Here is a 23,052-nt window from a genome sequence, read left to right as displayed (position 1 = left end):
CAAGTTCGAACCCCGTGACAGGAGAATTTTATATATAAGATAAAAAATTTGCAGCTAGCGCCTTAATTAAAAAAAAAAACAGTAATTAATATAGCCTAAATCACCCGGGGATAGTGTAGTTTGTTAACAGTTAAAGAATTTTTCATATCGGTTCAGTAGTTTCGGAGCTAATAGATATATAACCTAAGTTATGCGCAGATTGAAAAGCTGAAAAGAGTAAAATTTACGTATTGGAAAGAGTTGAGTATTTATGAAATTTTAGTAGAGTGTATCCGAAACAAACAAATTTTTAAAATAAATTCCCATATTATATTGCTTTGGAAAATAATCGAAAAGGATTAAAATTGAGAGTATCTTTTGGAATCCATCATCTCCAACCTTAATAGGTACTAGGGCACCATAAACATTGGTGATAAGTTTACGTGAAGACACGATGACAACCTTCGCATGTGCTTATCTTACAGTGAGTCAAGGTCTCATCTCAGGAAGTCGTGACTTGTCGACCTCAAAGTACCTTTTTTATTTAACTTATAGCTAGACGTGAGCTTTTGTACTTCAAATATTTCTGTTAAATATACTACTTAAGCATACTTGAGTCTAATTATACTGATTTTGCTTAATAACAATAATAAACATATGTAAAATTTTTATGAAATTAATAAGCACGCTTAAAATTACGGAAAAATTTAACAGAATTCCTGATCTTCTGATTTTAAAATTGAATTCTTTATTGCATAGTAGCCACACAGGGATAGTTGCGATAAAAAGTCGTTATGAACAAAAAACAACATGAAGGTAGTAAAAGGAGTAACAGGTTCCCATCTTAAACAAACGTGTAGTAATAATAATCACGTACTTGAATCGTGACCGCAACCTTTTCTGCGAAACTGTAGTGGAAAATAACTCGCTGTATCATAGGGATATGTGACTTGAGGTACATTTCTTATCAGTTTTTATTTATCTTGATAAGTAGGTAAAGAGCAATTCTCTCGTGTCTATCTCTCCATCGTTGTATTACCTCATTGCAGTGATACTTGTTTTAATACATATTGTCATCCCTTACAATCAACTGACAAAATAGAGACTGAGACTAGAAAAGTGTGACTGAGAAATTATTAGCTTTAGGCTCTGCTTGCTTTTTAATATTACGGTATAATTTAATTTACATTTCTTCTTTTCTAGAGCGCCACATCCCAGTCTAAACACGCAGCACGATTCCTTCGTCTCGCCATGGCATCTATCATGGATATTCTGAAGATCAAGCCATTCGTTGCGGTGTCTGTGGGCCAGCTGTTATGGGGTTACGAGGATCCCCTGCTCAAACTAGCCAAGGATGTCGTGCCCAAGGAACAAAAATTGCCTTATGAGGAATTTGGACTTTTCTATGGAGTAAGTATCTTCAGAAATTATTAGCAGAACTAGATGATCAATATAACCAGAGATGTAACTGAACTATAGAGGCTTGTGGCCATACATAGAGGACTGCTGATCAAAATCAACTCTCCAGTGGTTGTCAACAACGGAGTGCCATACACAGAAAAAACATAAATAGGCTAACATTTTATGTTGATTCACTAACATATTTTATTTTACCTTTGATATTATATGTCAAAGCAACTATAATGATATTAAAATATGTAATTTATCATTGAAAATAATATTTTCCACAGAAAAACGGCACCTCCCCAGATATAGTGACTATGTTTTCTGGCGCTAAGGACATGGCACACTACGGCATCTTCGACAGGTGTGTTCAAAATTTCTAATATAGCACCTTTATTTCTGTGAAATGTCATTTTCCAGTAACATAATGTAATTGCTAATTGTATGTTCTGATGATAACAGTTTTCTGTATGATATTCGATACTAAGTGGGCAGCGAATTTAATTCTTTCACTGCACATTATGGTAATAGAAACTTCCGTAGCGTAGATAATAAAATATTATGTTCTAAGGTACAATATGCGAGAGCGTCTTCCTCATTGGACGACAGATGAGTGCAACAGCATCGCCGGCTCAGACGGCTCCATCTTCCCGCCTCACATTACCAAAAACGACACCCTCATGGTCTACGACAAAGATCTCTGCAGGCTTCTACCACTTAGGTAAGTTCACACAAATTCCGAGGAAAAAGAACCTTAACACAAGGGAATAGTGCCTTCTTTTCATGTAGACACTGACAAGTTGAAAATGACGTTAACAAATCTTCCTGTTTTAGTCTTACCACCAAAACTTGAAGTGGTCAATAGAATAAAAAAACGTGTGAAGTCCGTTCGTGTGAAAACGGAAGGAGTCGCTTATACAAAGATAATTTATAAACAAATGTACAAAAAAAAAAAAAAACTTCCACAAACATAATCTACAAACAATGATTGTTTCCTTGTTAAGAGTCGCGAAAGTCACAACAACGATCGGGTCGAGAACAATGGCCGAGCATTCGACTCCCGTGAGACTCGCGTTACATAAATTGCACCAAACATAACCTAACGAGAAATATGAACTAGAAACGTGAATTTCAACGTATAACGTGTTAATGCGGGATAATTTAATCGAAAGCATATTTACATCCAATGAATTTCTTTCATAATATTATATACTAGGAGTTATCCGCGACTTCATTCGCGCGGAATTAAAAAATCTACTAACAATTATAGCCCCATATCATGCAGGGATAGCGTAGCTTCCCAACAGTCGAATTTTTCAAATCTGTACAGTAGTTTCGGAGACTATTCAATACAATCAAACATATAAATAATTAAATCTTAAATCGGAATAAAAAAAAACATAGTAAGTAGCCTATATGTTCTTTCAGACTATATTCTACATCTATGTGAAATTTCATCAAGATCCGTTCAGCCGTTTCGGAGATATCTTCAAACAAACATCTATCCATCCGTCCATCCGTCCAAACATTCGCATTTATAATATTAGTAAGATTTGTTAATAGTCGTATTAAAAACTTCTAGTATTAACATAAAAATATACCAAATTAAGATGTAGATTAGTACTACCAACCGACTGTTTATAACCGAGGAAAGATCGATTATCTTTTCTTATTAAGTTAATAATTAAATAAAATTTAAAATGCTTAAAGTTATTGTTTATGAATCATTTGTGCGAATAAGGAGTATTAGGAAATTCTATTAAATTGCAATTTAATTAGTCACGGTAATTCCTATTTGACAAGTCAAAACAATAAACAGTGTAACAAAGAGGCATCGTGAGTCAGGCGACAGGACTACGTCCGTACTAACCACAATAGCTTCGTAAAACTCTATTGTACGGTAATGCCTTTACTCGCACACCTTTGTTCATTAATGTACATGAGTACCCTTCGATTTCAAACGAATTCAATAGTTTGAAGGTTCTTGAGGTATCAGTGATAAGAAATGTTTCCATGCAAGAAAGAATTCTTCGTAGAAGCGATATGTTTTAGCTTTGTTTGTTTTACCTTTGTAATTTTTCGGGAATTGCTCCAGGACTGGGAATTAAACTCGAATTAAAGTAACAATAAGGTAACACAAATGAAGTTAAATTATTTAGAAAGGATAACCATTCTATATGTTTGTGTTACAAGCCATTAATAATTGCAGGTTCCTTCATGAAGTGGAGTCCAATGCGGGCGTACAGGGGTACCGGTTCACGCCGCCTGAGGACGTGTTCGCAGCCGACGAGCACAACAAGTGCTTCTGTCCGGCCGGCCCGCCCTGCGCGCCACACGGACTCTTCAACGTATCACTCTGCCAGTACGGTGAGTAGACATAATAGCAAAAAAACAGGAACTGGATTTTGAGGTTTTCAATTAATTATCTTGACAGTTTGAAACATCGTGATAGTCGCTGAGCAGAACACAATTTAATGGAACATCTTCATCATCAGCTCACTATACGTACCGCGGGGCTCGGAGCCTACCCTAAGTTAGAGGTGACTAGGCTTGGTCTTAACGGAACAAAACAGAAACAAATAGATTGAACCGGCCGATACAAAGAATTGCACACAAAAATATTGTGAAGTTATCAGTTGCATGCACGGGACGGTTTGATCTAGGAATAGCCATGAAGAAGATAGGACGTGGGAATTGCCGTGTACTCTAGTTTCTTTCTATTTTGTTCTTGAATTTTCTTATTCACCTAGGCCTTACAGCGAAGGTGGTCAAAGGGTTAACAACTCGAAACGCATTTCTTTCCTGATCACTTAACATTTGTGGAGATTTTACCGAGTGTTTTGTAATTATTTGCAGATTCCCCTATAATGCTGTCCTTCCCCCACTTTTACCTGGCTGACGAGAGCCTACGGGCCGCGGTGGAGGGTATCTCTCCACCAGTGCCTGATAAACATAGACTTTACATCGATGTACAACCGGTATGTTTAAATTGAATGTAATAAAGTAATAAAAACTAGGAAAACATGTACGTAGTTGTGAAGTTAATGTTTTGTTTGCAACAGGAGATGGGTATAGCGATGAGGGCGCGCGCGCGCATTCAGATCAACTTGGCTGTGTCGCAGGTCGTCGACATCAAGCAGGTCGCCAACTTCCCTGACATCGTCTTCCCAATACTTTGGTTCGAGGAGGTGAGGATAACAAACTTTTTCTTTAATTGTAATCAATCTAACCTAACCTAATTTATGAAATACACTCGCACCAATTAAGTATTCCTCTTTTCTCTTAACACCCTTTTCCTATAAAGAAATAATTGAAAGAAGTGGATTTAACGGAGGAGAGGACGCATAGGATGAGAAAATATTATGTTTCTGTGCGTCCCTTCCTCTATAGATTAAATTCAGGCAACGCATTTGCAATTACGGATGTCTATGGACAGTGGTCGCTTAGATAATATAAAAAGGACCTTTTTGTCTTTTGGAACATGTTCAAATTGTGTTTTAAAGTTAGCGTTTGTAAGGTTTTGAAGAAGGAAATGAAATATTGAAATATGTAGTTTTGAATGATGACTAGAGATGTAATATCTCAGGGTATCAACGAGCTGCCGGAGCAGGTGTCGTCACTGCTGCGGCTGGCGACGCGCGTGCCGCCTGTAGCTCGCTCTGCACTGGGCTGGGGGCTCTCCGCACTCGGGCTGCTGCTCATCCTGCTCGCAGTCACATGTCTCATCAGGTAAATACTTCGATACTCCGACATCCCTTCGAAAGGGACTCTTTTATTGACAATTCCCACAGTCAAACGAACATCTGACGACGGAATGATTTAGAATAACGCCATCTTGTTAAAATTTTGAAACACCAGTTTTAAGTCACAACCACAGACAATACAATACTAGTAACAACTAAATTTAGATCTAATAAATAATAAGCTAGTTAGTCAATAATGTTTTCCAGATTTTTTCTATATTTAAAGCAACTTGAAGCAATCGTATTACATAAATATTTCATGAGGAAGTTTTGTCTTTACATTGTTAGACGATTGTAATAATACTTCTAGATCATCACACCGCCAAAGTACATTAAGACTGGAGGGTCACGCGGTGGCGAAGGCGCAGCCCACAAAGACCCCCGGCAAAGAGAACGGCTACGAGCTCAACAACAGAAGATAACCTGTCAACTTATATTTTAATTTAATGACAATATATTTTTTCAATACAAAATGTCTTGAGACTGATGATGAAGAGTTTTAGACATTCTTAATACTTTCATCACGCAAAGATAGAACCAAGAACCATAGACTTTTGACACCGAGATTTGACGTCTTCGATAGAATAATTTATTTTTTTTAAACTACGTATAATACATAAGCTAAAAATTGTTGTAATTTCCATTTAAAAATATTACAATTGAATGAAAATTATCAATTCATTGGTATCTTGCATTTTGACAACTTCATTGGACCTGATGTAGGACTCAAGGAACTTTGTCTAAAACTGTTTTTTTTTAAATAGAGAAGGAAAATGGTGAATACTCCATAAAACGAACTCTTAATTGTACTTTATTTAGCGTCGAGCTTTATCGAGCGTATCACCATCTCAAAGGCCGGCAACGCATTTGCGATTCCTCTGGTATTGCAGATGTCCATGGGCGTCGATGAACACCTAGGTGTTCCCGCTGCTCGTTTGCCCCCTTCTCTTATAAAAAAAAAAAAAAAAATTTAATTCTTAATACATTTTATTTTGCAACGGAAATGTCAAAATGACATTTATGTTTGTCAGTTGACATATTCATAGAGTAGCCGTTTTTTATACCAATATGTTCTAACACTTACATCCTATAAATCTAACCGTTGGTGACTTGCAGTGGGGGGAATAGGGTTAAGTAAATATTAGCATTTTTTACTTGTGTAGGTACCACCTTATTATTTTTTTATAAGTATTTTTCCTTTTATATGTTTTAATCTCTTACATCGATAAATGTGATAATGTTTTATTTCCATTATAGTTTTTATATTGAACAAATTTTAGAATAAAACATTTTCAATGTTATGTAAAAATCGCATGTGACATGTGACAGTTTCATTGGAATGACATAATCTTTGTTTGACATTAAACGATCATTATTGCAATATTACAATTTGTAAATATTACTATAAATTACTAGTAACTTAGACGAAGTGCAGGCAAATTATATAAAATACTTTTTTTTTTCAATTATAGCATGAGACAAATGACAAATCGTCCAATTTCTATATCTAAAAATACCATTAAAGTTTATGACACTTTTAAAAAGATTTTTTTTTATAATCACTATTAATTGAATTTTAAGTTAGGACAAAACGTACGTAAATAGTCATAAGTACGCTAACTTTGGACCTAAATAGTAACGGGAATATTTTACGTACAATTCTCATTCCATAATTAATAATTTGACCGTAAAAAATATTTTAATATTAAATTTTGTTTTAGTTTGATCATATTACCGATATCTACTAGTCTAATGTGGGTCCGTCCTTATATTTTTAGACGTACTATTAACTATTTTACCATTTTACTATTCGTAGTTAAACGCGGATTGGTTAGAATCTAAGTCGTATGGTTGTAAAAAAATTAAAATAAATATATAAATGGCTAACAACCGGAAATTTTGATATAAATTTTAATAATACATTTGGTGTTGCCACCATGAATCTCATAATCCGCACAAAAAGACAATACTTTTGTACTAGTTAGGTTAATGTATAAATTAATATGTATGGACACTTCCTACGATATAATCTATGGCCACTATATTAATTCATAATTGACAAATATGTTACTAAAAATATTTTTTGTGTTTTTATTTGTATTTAAGGCAACATTTTAATATGTTACTATTAAATTTAAAGATGTATAATTTGGATGTGAACTTTAATTTTGCAGACATTTTAAATGTTGCCATTTAAATATTGTTTATTGCTCAAATTCCGTACTTATTTTTTTTTCATTTATTGTTTAACGTGTGTAAATGTTAAAATTATGCATTAATGTAAATAAATAAAGGTGTAAGTTACATTATTTATTTTTGTATCATTTTTCTAACCCGATCCTTTTTAATGGAGAAAGTCTTTATGACACGAAAATTCACATTAGAGTAAACCGAGGGTGTGATATAGTCGCACTGGATAAGCAAGGAGTCCAAGACAGCAATATTTTTCTTTTATAAAGTTTTCTCTTATTCGAGTTCAAGCCGATAGCGCACTGGGGTAGGCAGAGACCACATACACCTGTCCACATTTGTAAATCTACTGCGGATACAAGGTTTCGGTTTATATGAAACAAAGCATAGATATTAATATATTTTATTTATCTAGATATAATACATGGCATTACACAATTAAACAAGCACATTGTTTATTATAATATTGATTTATAAGATATATTGAATCTAAGTGAAAGTATCTATTCTTTAAAATAAATACAGTGCATTTTGTAAGGCGGACAATTCTTGAGGCAGTGTTGGTGACATGCGTCACTTGCTCACAATTATAGTACAACAAATTTATCTGGCCTGGTGAGAGGCGAAAAGGCCTGTTATCATTGTTAGTACTTTAAAATATATATGAAGTTTCATAATTTTGCGTAAGTCGTTGCGCTAAACACAGGTGTTCGAGACTGAAAATGATACAGTTCAGCAATGTAATGAATGTTGTGATACGTTTTTTGACATTGACAGAGTGGCGCTAATGTGTTAATGGTAACTCAGTTTCACTTATTACCACCGGTCAGATAAGTTTGCCGGTCTATAGTTCAATTATTTTAATTTTATAACATTTTTAAAATAATTATAATCTAAATCTAAAAAATATACGAGACGACATACAGACAAACTTCATAGTTAAATATTGACGAGATATATACTTTAAATACTATCCAAAAATGTTCTAAATCAAAATGTAAAGATAAAAGACATTTTGATTACAATTAACAACTACTTGGGCACAATAATGTTGGACTCTAATGACGTCATAATTATTCTCTTATACATTTGCAAGTAGTCAAAAAAATCACTATACCCTAAGCCTAATTAAATATTTTAAAACATCTGTATCGCTAGCGAAAAATATGACATTGTGATATGATCTATATCAGTGTCTCCCAAGGTGGGGCGTATGCCCCACCTGGGGGACATTTGGATTTTTATTTCTAAACATAATTTATAAGGGGGCAATAGTCATGTCCATCCTGAAAAATGGGGCATGGATCCAAAAAGGTTGGGAAACACTGATCTAGATTTTTTTTCTCTTCGAGGTAGACGATATGGGCAGTGTCAATAAAATAAGCTTATCTTGATATCTTAATTAGTTTTATTTTCATGAAATTATGAAATTAAAAAAGTTACATTTATCGAATGTATTAAAATTATAATATTATTAATTTTATCTACAGAAACCTTTAGAATTAAAAAAAATACAAATAAAATATTTGTAATATGCAAAATCTAAATAATCAAATTACAGACCCTACTCATGACAATCAAAAGTTAAGCCCAATCCCCTACCTCCTTCCTTTCCTAAAGAAACAGTATAATTAACTTATTTACTTTTGTGTAGGCTCTAAGTTTGTGCATTTACATTCAAATTGTTTTAAATAAATAAATGAATACGTAAAAAATTACAACCATCGAAATATACATAGTTATGATTATAATATGTTTATTTGAGATAAAAAATTAATTAATAATAATTAAAATAAAATATATTTAAGTAATGTATTTTCATTATAAATCAGTTTGTTCATGAGGAAAAATATCTGTATAAATTCTGTTATTTTAGAAAAAATAACATTACTATTTATATCAGAAATTTAAGTAAAAAGATGTCTTTTGTTAAGAAATAGAAATTACAAAAAAAAAAACAAATACATGTTTTCAATAAAAATGTCATGACTAACTTAAATAGCCACATATTAACACTAATCTTTTGAAAAGTTAATAATATTCTCCTAAAAATATATTATAATTTTACCCGTAATCGTTCTAATTAAAATCTTCAAATAACATCCGTTGTCAAAATAATATTTGTGTCCAAATAGGAAATAAAAAAATACATTAAACATTAAAAAAATATTTAAATAAATTTCGCGCACCAAAATTAATCTAAAATCATTTCGTACCATAGATATGGATTTTTCTACAAAATGTAACCATAAATAATATGTAACCATCATAACAATGGTAAAAAAAAATTAAATGTCCAAGAAAATATAACTAATGTAGTTTGACAACGAAATTATGTTAAAAGGAATAATAGTGGAGGTTTTAAACATGCTTTTTCATAAAACACATGAAGCAATAATTTTAATAAACATTACTCTTCACCATTGAGTAATAAAAAAAAAAATACAAAACACGTCTTGCGCGTTTTTTTTTTTATCTATTCAAAAAATACAGTTTTATACCGTAACTGTAACGTGATCTTATTAAAGCTAAACGCTCTTTTGACAAAATAAAAACAGTTTTCGTCGACGAAATACACGAAAAATTAACAATTATTTAGAACAAATAGACCCATTTTGAGCCTATTGTCGTTTATTCAAACAGTCCAGTACTTAGTTATTCACAGTCTCACTGAGCAAGGGCGTGACCATAGTCAAGGGAGGGGACAGTAGCCCTTACCCTTCCCTTTGGCGATATCCTTGTCGCTTAGTATAAATATAATTTTACATTATAAAGACTTTTTCTAGTTATATTTATCAACGATTTTCGATACTGCGTTATTTACGAATTTCACAAAAAATGGGGTCAATTTTAACTTAACAAAAAGTATTTAACCTACTTTTCTATGTAGATGTAATTTACAGGCAAGGTAATTTCAAAATGATGTTCAAATTTCATAGTAAAAAAAAAACTAAGTCCATTATTAACAATATGTAAGAAGAAACAATGGATGCATTTTTTTAAAACGCAAGATTTTTTTTAGATAGCATATATAAAAAAATCTGTTCTAAAAAAATTTTTCCATGTTAGGATTTTTGTAAAAAAATTTCAGAGCAATGTCATGTAAATTATAAAAAATGTATATTTTTTACTCTTCAAAACGGAATAAAGGAAAATCTGTGATAGGGACCTTCTTCAATACTTAGGGGTGAGGATTTTATATTCCTGGTCGAGTTATATTTATGCTTTTATACAAGTTTTTCAGCAATGGAAACTCAGTCTATTAATTTTGTATATCTCTTTTTTGCTTTTTTATCGGCAAAGCAGTATTAGTTGGTTCATTTGTACTTTGAGTTTTTTTAGCCGTTGTCGTATTGCTTATTGATATCACATTATTTCCTATGACATTTGCATTTGATACGTTTAATGAATTAATCGCATTGTTTAAATCGATTCTTGATACTTTTAAGATTTTCCTCTTATGAATTTGATTTGATTGTATTTTATTTATTTCTGTCATATTTTTTATATTTTTCACATATCCACTACCACTCTGTGCGGGTACAATTATAATATTTTTAATCTTTTTATTTTTATTAACTTCAGTTGAAACGCCAACATTTCCTCCTTCTTGGTCTACTTTACGTTTAATAGTTTTGTCGTATGGAATTATCACATGTTTTTTTATTTTAGATGAAGTTTTATTAATAAAATCGTTTTTATCTACTGGTATAATTTTACGCGAAGGTGTAACTTTTTGTTTCGCTATGGGAGAAATTTTAACGTTATCTTTCGATGTTATTTGTATTTTTTCTTTATTTAATTCTTTAACAGTCACATCCCCATCTTGTTCTTTCACCAACATGAATGATTTGAAATCTTTCTTCAGATCGCTATCGTAATCTGAATATTTCAATGAGACAATTGTGTTTGCGACTAACATTGACAACTCTCGGTTGCTTATTTCATTGAGTAGATGATTAACGGAGTGACCTGAACAATTTTCTATACTGGGATCAGCTCCTAGTTTTATTAAAGTTTCAATTGTCTTCAGATAATTTTCAGCTATTTGGGATTTGTTGGATCTTTCTGAAATAAAGTATAATTAAATCAACATAAGTATGGTTTGAGACACCAAAGTATAACCTGGATAAAAAACCAACAAGAAATCATTTCATAAATTTCACTCTTACGCTAAAGTACAGTTGAACATAATGACACAACTTGCATATTTAAGTATACATCTGTATAAAAAAATCACTAAGTACAATCAGGCTCGTTCGCAGTATTACACTTGTAAAGAATTTCCTTGTTCCTTGCTACAAGATTAATTTCGCTCCTTCTTACAAATAACCAATAAGGTAGCAGCGAGTTGAGTAAACGTCGGTATAATAGTAAAAACCAATTACTCTCGGTTTCTGAGACCAATATCTGTGTAAAGCATATCGTCATCCTTGTTTTATCTTTGACAAAACAGAGATAACAATATGTTTAAAACGGGAATTTTGGTCTCAAAAACCAGTTACTCAGATAATAATGACCGACCTTTTCTTACAGACACATTTTAAAGCTGCATCCTATTGTTAATTGTTTGTGGGTCGTCGTCTCAATGCTTACGAAATATTGAAACGATTGTCGCTTTTAAATTGATATTTTCATATTCCCTGATAGTACCAATTCTACACAAATACAATGCCACTTTAACAAATTTGACAATTGTTTCCACTTTAATGTCTCACTTTCAAACTATACAATAATTGTAATACTATTCAAGAAATACTCACTCTCAGCGTCAATGCAAGCGGCCGCGGCGGCTTCATAGAGCGCGGTGTTGCCACAATTGGGCATCGGCAAGTTAACAGTACTGGTGTCAGATTCCAGCAACAATTCAACGTTGGCGTAGTTTCCTTGCTTACTGGCAAGCATTAAGGGGGTGTAACCTGAAAAAAAAAAAACAATGCATTAGCGAAATTTATTTTTTCCATCTCAAAAATTGTTTATTCTTGCCCTAGAATTAAAAAAAAATATAAAAATATATTCCTTGAAGATTTAATAATAATAATATAATTAATAATAATTTAAGATAGTTAATTACCATTGTTAGCTTGTACGGTCGTTTAAATGAAATAAAAAAAATAATATAACATAAGTAACATATGAATAAAATATATTCATATTTCCTACACATAATGTATTTGCGTTATGTATAATAAAGAAAATATGAGTTTTGTCTGTTTGTTTGTTCGATAAGACGATTCTGGAAGGACTTTAAATGCGAGGTAGTTACCTTGACTATCGTACATTAAGTATACTTTTGATAAGAGATATTTTGCGAGGTCCTCGGGCGTCATTGTATCGAACTCTGGTTTCCAGCAATCATTTTCCTCAAGGATGTATCTGAAAAACATTTTTAATTCCAGACGAATTTACTTTTAGTGAAGTAGTTTTTTTCCACGCAATGTGTGATAAACAGTTCATTTTAATTACTAATTATGCATTCATCTTACTAATATTATAAATGCGAAAGTTTAGATGGATGGATGTTTTTTTGAAGGTATCTCTGCAACGGATCAATGGATCTTGATGAAATTTGGCACAGATGTAGAACATAGTCTAAAAGAACACATAGGCTACTTGTTAAGTTTTTTTTATTCGCGGGCGACAGCTAGTTTTTAATATAATGAGTCATTCAAAACGGGAAAGAAACAAACCTCAATAACACGGCCAGCTTTTATGTACTACATGGAATTGATTAATAGATAAAAATAAGCAGTGTTACTAAACAAAAAAACATTAATTTCAAATGGCGGTAAAGGTATTTCAAGGTGTAACCTATGTGTTAAACGATTCGCAGAAATTAAACCCTTATCGTAACTTGAAAAACTTAATATCGAAAATATTCAGAGACTAATTAGGTCTATTTATATCATTTTTACGTAACTGATAATTGTTGCAAATCAAAATAAAACTCTATAGGTCATTACCGCGCATTATTCCGACAGCAGTTTATGATCGCTTTCAAGTGGTCGGGGCTCATCTCTGCGGCGAGATGGACAGCGGTGCGCTGGTCGTCGTCAGTGACCAGAGGGTTAGCGCCATACTGCAGAAGTACGGCGGTGCATGATGCATAGTCCTGGGATATAGACATCTGGAGAGCCGTCTGAAAATAGGCCTAACATTTAACCTAACATCTAAATTCATCATGATGTATTCGCCTTAATCGATATATCTACCGTGATTTCAGTCGTCTCTTCTTAATTATCTCTTCTTAGCATACCTCTACTTCACTCTAAACTTATATAGAAACGGCTAAAACACTCACGTATATATATCCGGTGTCGTCACCGACTAGTTTCGAGCCCTACGGGGGCTCTTCATCAGGGTGAGTGGGATTGGTATTATTTCGCGGACGCGGCCCGTCGCTCACTGCGCGCCTGCGCTCTTAGGGCGCGTCTTGAGGGGGCGGGGGGCGCGGGGTGCGCCGGCGTCGTTGACGAGGTTGATACCAAAGCAGTGTTGGTGTTGTTATTAGAGTTTCCGGGGGCACAAAATGTACTGATTATATCCACAATATCGTCTTCAGCACTGTTGATGTTGTGTCGCGCCGCGTTCATTAAGACGGGTTCCCATGTACGCGGCAGAGCCCACCCCTTGTCTCTGTTGAAATTGGATATATATACGTGAGTGTTTTAGCCGTTTCTATATAAGTTAGTGATAATGTCTCACGAAAGTTTGAATAATTTAACACTCTAAACTTATTGAATACTAAATATAGCATGCTCTTTATCACTCATTTCAATTTATAAGTCTAATAACGGAAATCTAATTACTACAGAGTAACACGACTATAGGTACAGTTACCCTCTGATTCGTTTAGGCAATATAATATAACGAATTATGTAGATAATCTAAATGTCAGATTCTGAACTCAAAAATGATTTAAATATATTTAAATTTAATTTAATAAGAAATAAACTGAGTAATCTTTAAATTAATTAAAATTAACGTTAAGCAAAGTATTGCATGTTAAATAATAATTACAAGTCAATATCGTGTCAGCCGCGTCACGGTTTTTCTTTGGAAATGAATGGAAATTTCCAAGAAAACATTTACAAATGTTTATCAACGTCTATCACATTACAAAGATAAAATAACTGCTTAGATATATATTATACTTAAAACGTAATTTAAAGCTTTCTAAATCTATTGCCTAAAAGGTGAATAAACACTAGAGCATTTCCTCAAGCATATCTATATAATGTAACGTTCTTACGAATGATATAACCAAGGTTGCAAAGCACGTCTGGTTCGTGAAACGGTGATACACTAGAACATATCTATAAATGCTCTAGTCTATACCCACCTTAGTGTTACAAAGAGAAAATATTTTAATTGATAACATAAACACCTACTGAACGGGTTTTTACATTTTTTATGTAATAAACTCATCAAGAACTTGCTTAGGACCCTTCCTTCCTAAGCCTGTTAATATATTATTTCAAATTCATACCCATAATGAACAAAATGCAAGAATAATCACTCTTTACATTCTTCCTATAACCACAGGTGGGCACAGTTAATCGAAAAGTTAACTTCGTTAATCGTTAATTCGTTAATTAAAAAATTAACTTCGTTAATCGTTAAAGCGTTAAATTCTCGAAAATTTAACGCAAGTTAAAGTTAATCGTTAACAGTTAACCATACCAAAATTATACATACTAATTTAACACTTATGTGGCGACACTTGTTTAAAATAGTAATTTGACTATACATTCTATAACATATTAGTATTAGAGACAAGTATGAATGCATTATAGCATATTTCATTACGAGTGCGGAAAGCCTGTCATTGCAAAGAGTTCCGACAAAATAAATGTCTACCAGTTGACAGTTGGAACAAGTTGTAATGACAGGTTCGCACGTGTACTAAACAACTATTTTTGATACAGTTGCGAAAAAATGAAGCAATTTAATAGAATAATAATAAAAACACAATAAATCCAACTAACTAAAATGTTTGGAAAATGGCGCCAACCGTAAAATAATACAAACAGAGATTTTTTTTTGTTTTCTTCACCCATTCTGGGTAGGCAAAGGGAACTATGCCCAAACAACCAAGTCTTTAGTAGATTATTTTTATTGATATGAAATGAAAATGAAATTTAATGAGATGAAATAAAATGAAAACTAACCCAATTCATTGAATCAAATCATTAAATCTGATATTGTAACAAATTAGGAGCTTCTTTTTAGAAAAATTTGCATGAATCATAAAAACTTCAGTAATTTTTTTTTGTAAAAACTTCGTGGTTGGTTTTTCTTTTTTAACAGACATTATTTTGACAGTTAGGAAAGAGAACGTACGAGTTTAGAAAAGCTAAAGAAAAAGCACGAGTAAAAAAGTGTTTTAATACAGTTGCTCAAAAAGTGGCGTATTGCAGGGACGAAGAGCGTTCGGAATGTGGGCATACTCGTGCTTTTATATACTCGTAATGAAATATACTATTTCGAACCTTCTTTTGATTTTGTCCTGTTAGTCACGTCTTTCCCGGACGCTCAGATGCATACACTTGCACACGAACTTCACATATGTCAATTATCAACTCGTTCGTTCACCATTCGAGTCGCCGACAGTCGCCCAACATAGCTGAACTTACAAGCGTGGCGTGGCGCGTAATTTAAACAAAATGACAGCACGTCTCCAAGTTTCTAATTTAACGATTAACGGACCTTTTTTAACGGAAGTTGAGTTTAACGGAAGTTAATAAAAGCGTTAACACTTTTTGAAGTTAACTTAAAAGTTAATCCGTTAAGCAAATTGTTAACTTCGTTAATTAACGATTAACGGATTAACGAGTTAATGCCCAGCTCTGCCTATAACCAATTAGTATGGATATAAATACATAGAAGTTAAATACAATCAACTTCCCATACATGTGGCACCTGATAAATATGTGAACAAAACGAGCATACGCTGCTATCATGAACGCGGTGCAGGGTGAACGAGAAGTTTACTAATGTGCTTGACCCTATTACCTATTTGTTAAAAAAATGTACTCACAACATTGCCGCTTGCAGGTAAGTCCACTGATTCCTGTCTACTTTTCAACACAACGCACTGCCGCCGCAGCAGGTCTATGTCATTGCTTAAAACCGCCATATGAATTGGCCTGGAAAAGTGAACATATTAAAACTATGTCTGTTCTTCAATCTTTAGTTAATGGAGTAAATCTTATTTTATTTAAATGTAAATTATATTAACACATTGTTGACCGGTCATAAGTTACCTCGCCTTTTTATGACCGAACGTTGCTGACCGGCTATGAATAAACTGGTGATGCGCTTTCGCGGAATACATTTTCAGTAAAATTGCCGGTCAACAATGTGTTAACAATATATATATTGTTAATTTAATTTACAAATATATATATACAGTAAACAAAAGTTATAAAAGAAAGGTGACAATCCCTAAGAACATTTTATGTATAGACTAGCTGTTGCCAACATCGTCTATGCCAAACTTCATCAAGATCCATTGAGCAAATCCGTCCATCTCAAAATCCATTGAGCCGATCAGTTCTGCAAATACCTCTTATCAAACTTCCATCCATCCAAACATTCACATTTATAATATTAGTAAGATGTAAGATAGCAGTGTTGATGACAATTATTGCCACCGTAAAGTTTGCATGACATACTTTTATAAAATAGAAATGCAATATTGCTTGTAAAAAATATTACTTACAAATTACCATCTTCATCTTTCACTAAACATAATTTCCAATCAATATATGCTTGATACCACATCACTTTAGACCGTTCACTTGGACTTAAAGTCTTTAGTGTCTCCGCTTTTGCAATATGGAAATAATCTTCAAATGTGCCGTGTATTCCTACTTGTGTACCATCAAGCATAGTAAGCGTAGTTCCCTGTTGGCTCACAGACTCCTGAGTATGTTTATCAATGTTGACTAATATATCAATTGGATTATCTACTAGATTTGGTATGCCCAAGCTGTTAATAGATATCTTGCCACAACTTATATCTGATATATTACTGTCCTCATCAACAAATTGCCTTAATTCTGGGAAACTAGTTTCATTGCCACTTTCTGTTTTAATCGCCTGACCACTGTCCTTCAATACATTATTTGTAGCTTTTTCAACACAGGCACTATTTTCTAGAGGAAATTTTAAAGCACAAACTGTTTCTTTTTCATTTATATACTCGTTATCCTGATCTAAACTTTCTTCTGCAGGATTATCAGTGTTTTCTTTCTTTAATTTCTCTTCTATGTCAATTATCCTACGGGTGTCCTTAAAGTGCTTAGGTATTATGACAAGTTTCTTTACCTTGTTTGGTTCTTGTACAACGTAAGGTGTTTGCTGTGGTTTTCTTATTTTTCTCTTTTGTTTCAGTCTTTGTATAAGATCAAAACAAGTTTCATCTGTTTGGCATGAAATATTACTTAGCTCTACCCTCGTATCAGAATTTGTTATATCACTTTGACAAGAAACAGTTTTGTTGCTTTTCTGAACTGTTAATAAAGCAAGAATTCCCTGTATCCTATACTCCTGGCTGATGACTGAACATAACGCTGCAAAGAGAGTGTCGTAATTCTTTTGGCCAATCAGTTTTGTCACTTCGTCGGATGTTCGTTCAATGATACTAGATGCCCCACATCTATACTTCGCAGTTGTGCGACTGCTGTTTGTAAATATATTTAACCTATTTATGATGATCAAATCAGGGTATTCCCCCTTTAAAAAATCTCCTGGCGTTGACGTATAAATAACATCTTCTTTCACTACAACAGAATTAGCCTTATTCATACATTGAAATAACGTCGAGTCTCTAGTTAAACAATTTCTCTTAAACAAGGATATATTGTTCTTTTTCAAGATAATAGGAGCTCTTTTATCGCTATTCATGTTTAGAAATACACAGATGTGGTAATAAATCACACACTTAACCTTAGCCCAGAAACAAAAGGTTTATAAATTATTAGTCAATACTAAATAGACTACATATTAAATAGTTATCACTATAAACATTAACACTATACACTTCTCCAAAATTAGGTAACCACTATAAAATGTTAAAAACTTTAGTATAATATTTCGCTTTTAATAATATTTTCGGGGTGAAGTCCCGCACCACCAAACCGATACCAGATTGAAAACTAAAACCACAGACAATTGACAGACGGCATCAGTACCAAACCAATGATAATTTACTTTGAGTATAGAGAAACGGACTAGGAAAAGTTGGTTTGTCTTAATAAATAAATGAAATTTAAACGCGTGATTTAATTTAAACGCTTACACAAAACGAGCACAGAAGCATGCGAATATAAAACTGTTCATTTTTTTTACAACATAATGGAGTGTGCACGTGACATGTCCTATCTATAAAAATCCGACAGTAGTGAAATAGTATCTCTGCTGCTTTTAGGGTTGCTAAATTAAAACAATATTTTGATACAAAATATTTATTCACAGGAGATCAAACATTTTTGGATATTATTTTTTAAAAGTTATACAGAAAAAAAATTTAAAACGGCTTACTATTTATAAATGTTTATTTAAGAATTTAGGTAACTTATATAAAAGGCAGTGATGTTGTGAAGAAGTGATGGTGACATTTCTGTGGACATCTCAGCCTCTCAGCTATTTTCAAAGATGGGATAACAATACCAGTGTGTATTATTAGTATGTATGTTTTTCAATCAAACCGAATATTTTACTAAAAACTTATTACATTATCTCAACTACACATTTTTAGTCAAAGTTTATGTTTTTATAATTATTGGGATATATTTAAACATAAATATTGACTTAATTATTATAATTAACTTACAGTCTTAGGCAACGGCAGTCTTTCAACACACACTTACAGTACAAATTCTCTGTAAGGTAGTTGAATTTTGAATCCATAAAAAAATTAAGTTACTGGTACATTTCTTGACAATCAGCTGGTTAGACTAACGACGGTGGCGCCGGCACTCAATTCGCAAACTTATTAGGTCTTGGATTCAAGCATTCTTCAGTGTTACAAAATAATTTAAAACAATGTTAAATTTTTTATATAAGACATAAAATTTTGTCTTTAAATTATTTCTATACTTATAACCTAAAATAATAAATGTTGCATTAGACTAAGCTATATTTAGCTATATATTTATTTAACATCTTACTTCAGATTTACTTAATTAGAAATGGACTTAATGGATAAATAGCCATCATTTTTACATAATTAAATGATTTTACTTCAGTTAAAAACTCATGTAAGAACACATACCATGAAAAAATATCACACCTTATTTATTCATAATTAGGATTAGGCTAAATAGCCTCCTTTTTACGAAATAGTATAATAATCTAAGGCACTTGGTCACCATGAATAAAAGAAAAGGTTTTGCACTCTGTGGACATTTTACATATATTAGTAAATTTTTTCGCCAGTCTACTAATATTTATGCAAACCATTTAAATCATGAAAATAAAAGGTCTATATAAAAGGAGGGTTTTTCTATACACAAAAAAATATAGTTTTTACAAAAAGACTTTCAGTGTTGACAGCTTTAAAATATTAATAATTACAAGTTGATTCATTTTTTTTTAATAAACGATGCATTCGAGGAGAAACAATTCTAAGCTAAAAAATGTTTCATCAACAGAGTTTTTTACTAGCTACTCCTCAATTTCGTGAATTATTTTCTACATAATCAAAAAACTTAAAGAATAAATTTAAACTTATCTAAAAATCAGTCAGAAAGTAAAGGCGGGTAATTGACTTCAGATATCCGACCCCTTAATGAGCACAACACCAACATAATTCATAACAATAGAAATAACATTTTTACCTCTTATAAATGGCCAATTCCAACAGATAAAAAAATATTCACGGTTTTATTTTAGCTGATAATCACAATTTCATAGAAATACTTAACGTTTTGTAACGTAAACATGTTTTTGTATGTAAGATGTGGTCAACCAACCCACACCAGATTCAGCATGGGAGACTGGGTCATCATCAACCCTAACTTAGGTTTTGGACCCTTCGGTGGGGTACGTATATGAGCCGACTAGGACGTAATGTTTGTCAAGCGATTACTTTCAAGTTATTAATATTTATTATAACACACTTCATCTTTTTTAAGCATTTTCATATTTTTATTTTTAAATAAACAGTTTTTTTATAGTATCCATAGGATGATGAAAGCTATCTCAATGGGATTGTTAATTTGTGATGACTTACATTTTATTATGATCACAAAATCGTACTATTATATTTCAGTCCATTATACCACTAAAGCCTTAATCAGTCAAATTCACTATTCAGACTATCATTCTCTTCATCCAGCTGCATACCCTGTTGTTCAATTGTTTCCTCTTTCATTAAATCATTTAAATTAGTCATAGAACTTTCTCTAGAATCATCATTCCCCAACCCATATACTAAATTGTCAATTTCTTCATTGATATTCTCATTTGATAATATTGCTACTTGTGTCATCATTGATGATAAATTCCTAAAATAGTTCTTCATATTTAATGTCATAGCTGCCATCATCTGCTTTTCTATACTGGTAACACTTTTACTATCGAATTCTTGTTGCATTTCATCTCTTTGTAATGTTTGGGGCATTGTTGATTTCAATAAGTTTGCTAATATAGGGTTTGCTCTTAGTGTTTCTTCAGTTGAATTCTCGCCAGCTAAATTTTTACTAGTATTATTATTATAACTTTCTTTTTCACTATTTACATTTTCTGTTAATGTTTTTCTTATGACATCCATGCCACTTGGATTCTTTGGTACATGAGTGCGTTTATGTAAAAAGAACACATCAGGGTCTTTAAAACATTTTGAACACTCTATACATTTATATGTTTGTTTTGAACCAAAATCTTGTATTTCCGATTTAATAGAGCCATATGATGTGTTTGAACCCTCGTTATTATAGTTTTTGTTCACCAAATCTTCTGGGAGTTCACTATTTATTTTATTTTTATACAATAAATGTTCAATTTGTGACATAGTTTCATTAAATTGACCCGAACTATTACTTGACATGGATGATGAACTCTCTCTATTGGGTGATGACCCTTGTTCTGAAAATATTTATTAATTTTTGTTATAAACACATAAAACCAAAATTATTCAGAAACTCTATGTTTTGAATTTGAAACAATTTTGGTACAAAATAAAAGCTTTAAAAACATTCTCTCGAGTTTATTTACTTGGAAAATTCTAATACTAACCGTTAGACATTGAAGCCATACTCATATCTCCAACTGTAGTATTATTTACAGCCAGCATTGTCTGCATATAAATGGCCTGCGCTACTTTCTGCAACTAAAAAAATATGGTTACTCATTAAAAAAATAATTCTATGCTAATACAGCACATGTACATGGCATAGGTCAATTTCATTGATGAGTGCAAAATTTTTAGACTCAAACTAATATTATTATGCCTAAATTCTTTAATAGAAAATCGCAAATATTGGAATTATAGATAAGGAAAATTGAATATAACATTGCATATTTGAGAATAAGTATTTATTTACCTGAGAATCCATAATACCAGTAGGAAGATTTAATCCCCTATTTCTAGTCCTAATGCTTTGTGCAGTTGAATCAGATGGCAAATTCTGTGATGGAACTGCATCTTTCCGTAAAGTTCTCCATTGACCTATAATATAAGGCAAATTAGTTAATAATACTTAATAAGTTGTATAATCTGGAGTTCACTATCATAATCATCCTTATCAGTCTGGGTTCATCCACTGGTGACTACGGTCAGTCTACCCCGTCAATTAATTTTGGGTTAAATCTCTATAATTAATAAAATTGGAATGTCTGTATGTTTTACTACAAAAAATCACATTTCATAAACATAGTGTATTTGCATTGGTTATAAGCTTATAACTAAATACTATTTTTTATTTTTGTCTGACTGTGTAATCTCCCAAATAGCTGGACCAATTTTAATGGGGACTTTTATTGGAAGGTAGTGATTAAAGCTGATTTTTATCTTCTGTGAATATTCTGTGCTTACGTAGACATACAATTGCCTTAGATTTGACTGAAAAATATGTATATATGTGTTGTATATATGTGTGTATTGAAAATCTTTTTCAATACACACATATATACAACACATAGACTGAGACATTTCTCAGTCTATGTGTTGTCATATCATGATGTTGGTGGTATGTTGTTTTTGTTTTAATTTGAGGTTATGATTTTAAAGTAATATTGTTTTTAGAGTATCATCAAAACCCAATTTCATAAAATTCAAACGTGTTAATTAAGCGTTTTTATTTTTACCTTTGTATTTGCCCAGACCCGTTACTGTGTAATCCTGTGGTTTGAAATGCAGACTACATACTTTAGAATATTTTGTATAAGGCTTTCCTCTTTTTAAGATTTCATTCCAAAGTTTTGCAAGTTCTTTGTCCTTTGGAAATTGATGAAAAGATACATCTTTCACTTTTCCAGCCATGGATGTGCAACGAGGAACAGTACAGTAATACGGCATTTTGAAATTTTAGAACATTAGTTACTTTTTAATCATTATTTACTGATAATCAATTTAATTTATTAAAATAAACAAATAAAAATTCAGGGCAATAACAAACTACCGCTAAAGGCCCAACTTCCAACAGATGCCCGAAAGACAGATATCAAAATTAATTTTGCCAGCTGTCAAAATGTCAAACCGCTATCAATAAACACAAATAGATAAATA

General features: G+C 32.3%; 3 protein-coding genes across 4 annotated transcripts in view; 1 reads left to right on the top strand and 2 right to left on the bottom strand.

Moving 5' to 3' along the window:
• The window catches only part of LOC106708350 (scavenger receptor class B member 1), a 45,274-nt gene extending 39,422 nt beyond the window's left edge, over positions 1–5,852 (top strand). For both annotated transcript variants that reach the window (XM_014499842.2, XM_014499841.2), the window contains exons 5-12: positions 1,183–1,389; positions 1,671–1,747; positions 1,955–2,104; positions 3,593–3,750; positions 4,240–4,361; positions 4,446–4,571; positions 4,970–5,112; positions 5,437–5,852. In XM_014499842.2, the coding sequence (XP_014355328.2) occupies positions 1,183–1,389; positions 1,671–1,747; positions 1,955–2,104; positions 3,593–3,750; positions 4,240–4,361; positions 4,446–4,571; positions 4,970–5,112; positions 5,437–5,548 (1,095 nt within the window). In that variant the 3' untranslated portion in view covers positions 5,549–5,852. The remainder of the gene's footprint in view (positions 1–1,182; positions 1,390–1,670; positions 1,748–1,954; positions 2,105–3,592; positions 3,751–4,239; positions 4,362–4,445; positions 4,572–4,969; positions 5,113–5,436) is intronic.
• Positions 5,853–10,409: 4,557 nt separating this feature from the next.
• Positions 10,410–18,473, bottom strand: LOC106708290. The gene is made up of 6 exons (XM_014499769.2): positions 17,041–18,473; positions 16,357–16,465; positions 13,280–13,455; positions 12,583–12,692; positions 12,080–12,235; positions 10,410–11,384 (listed from the first exon to the last, which is right to left on the bottom strand). The coding sequence occupies exons 1-6, from the start codon at positions 18,225–18,227 to the stop codon at positions 10,579–10,581; spliced, it is 2,544 nt and encodes an 847-aa protein (XP_014355255.2). The 5' UTR covers positions 18,228–18,473; the 3' UTR covers positions 10,410–10,578.
• Positions 18,474–19,911: 1,438 nt separating this feature from the next.
• On the bottom strand, positions 19,912–22,992 carry LOC106708358. Its single transcript, XM_014499850.2, has 4 exons — positions 22,632–22,992; positions 21,869–21,993; positions 21,561–21,654; positions 19,912–21,410 (listed from the first exon to the last, which is right to left on the bottom strand). The coding sequence occupies exons 1-4, from the start codon at positions 22,840–22,842 to the stop codon at positions 20,620–20,622; spliced, it is 1,221 nt and encodes a 406-aa protein (XP_014355336.2). The 5' UTR covers positions 22,843–22,992; the 3' UTR covers positions 19,912–20,619.
• Positions 22,993–23,052: the final 60 nt, after the last annotated feature.

Source organism: Papilio machaon, chromosome 19 (assembly GCF_912999745.1).
Source record: "Papilio machaon chromosome 19, ilPapMach1.1, whole genome shotgun sequence".
Taxonomy (NCBI): domain Eukaryota; kingdom Metazoa; phylum Arthropoda; class Insecta; order Lepidoptera; family Papilionidae; genus Papilio; species Papilio machaon.
This window is presented reverse-complemented; position numbering and strand designations above follow the sequence as displayed.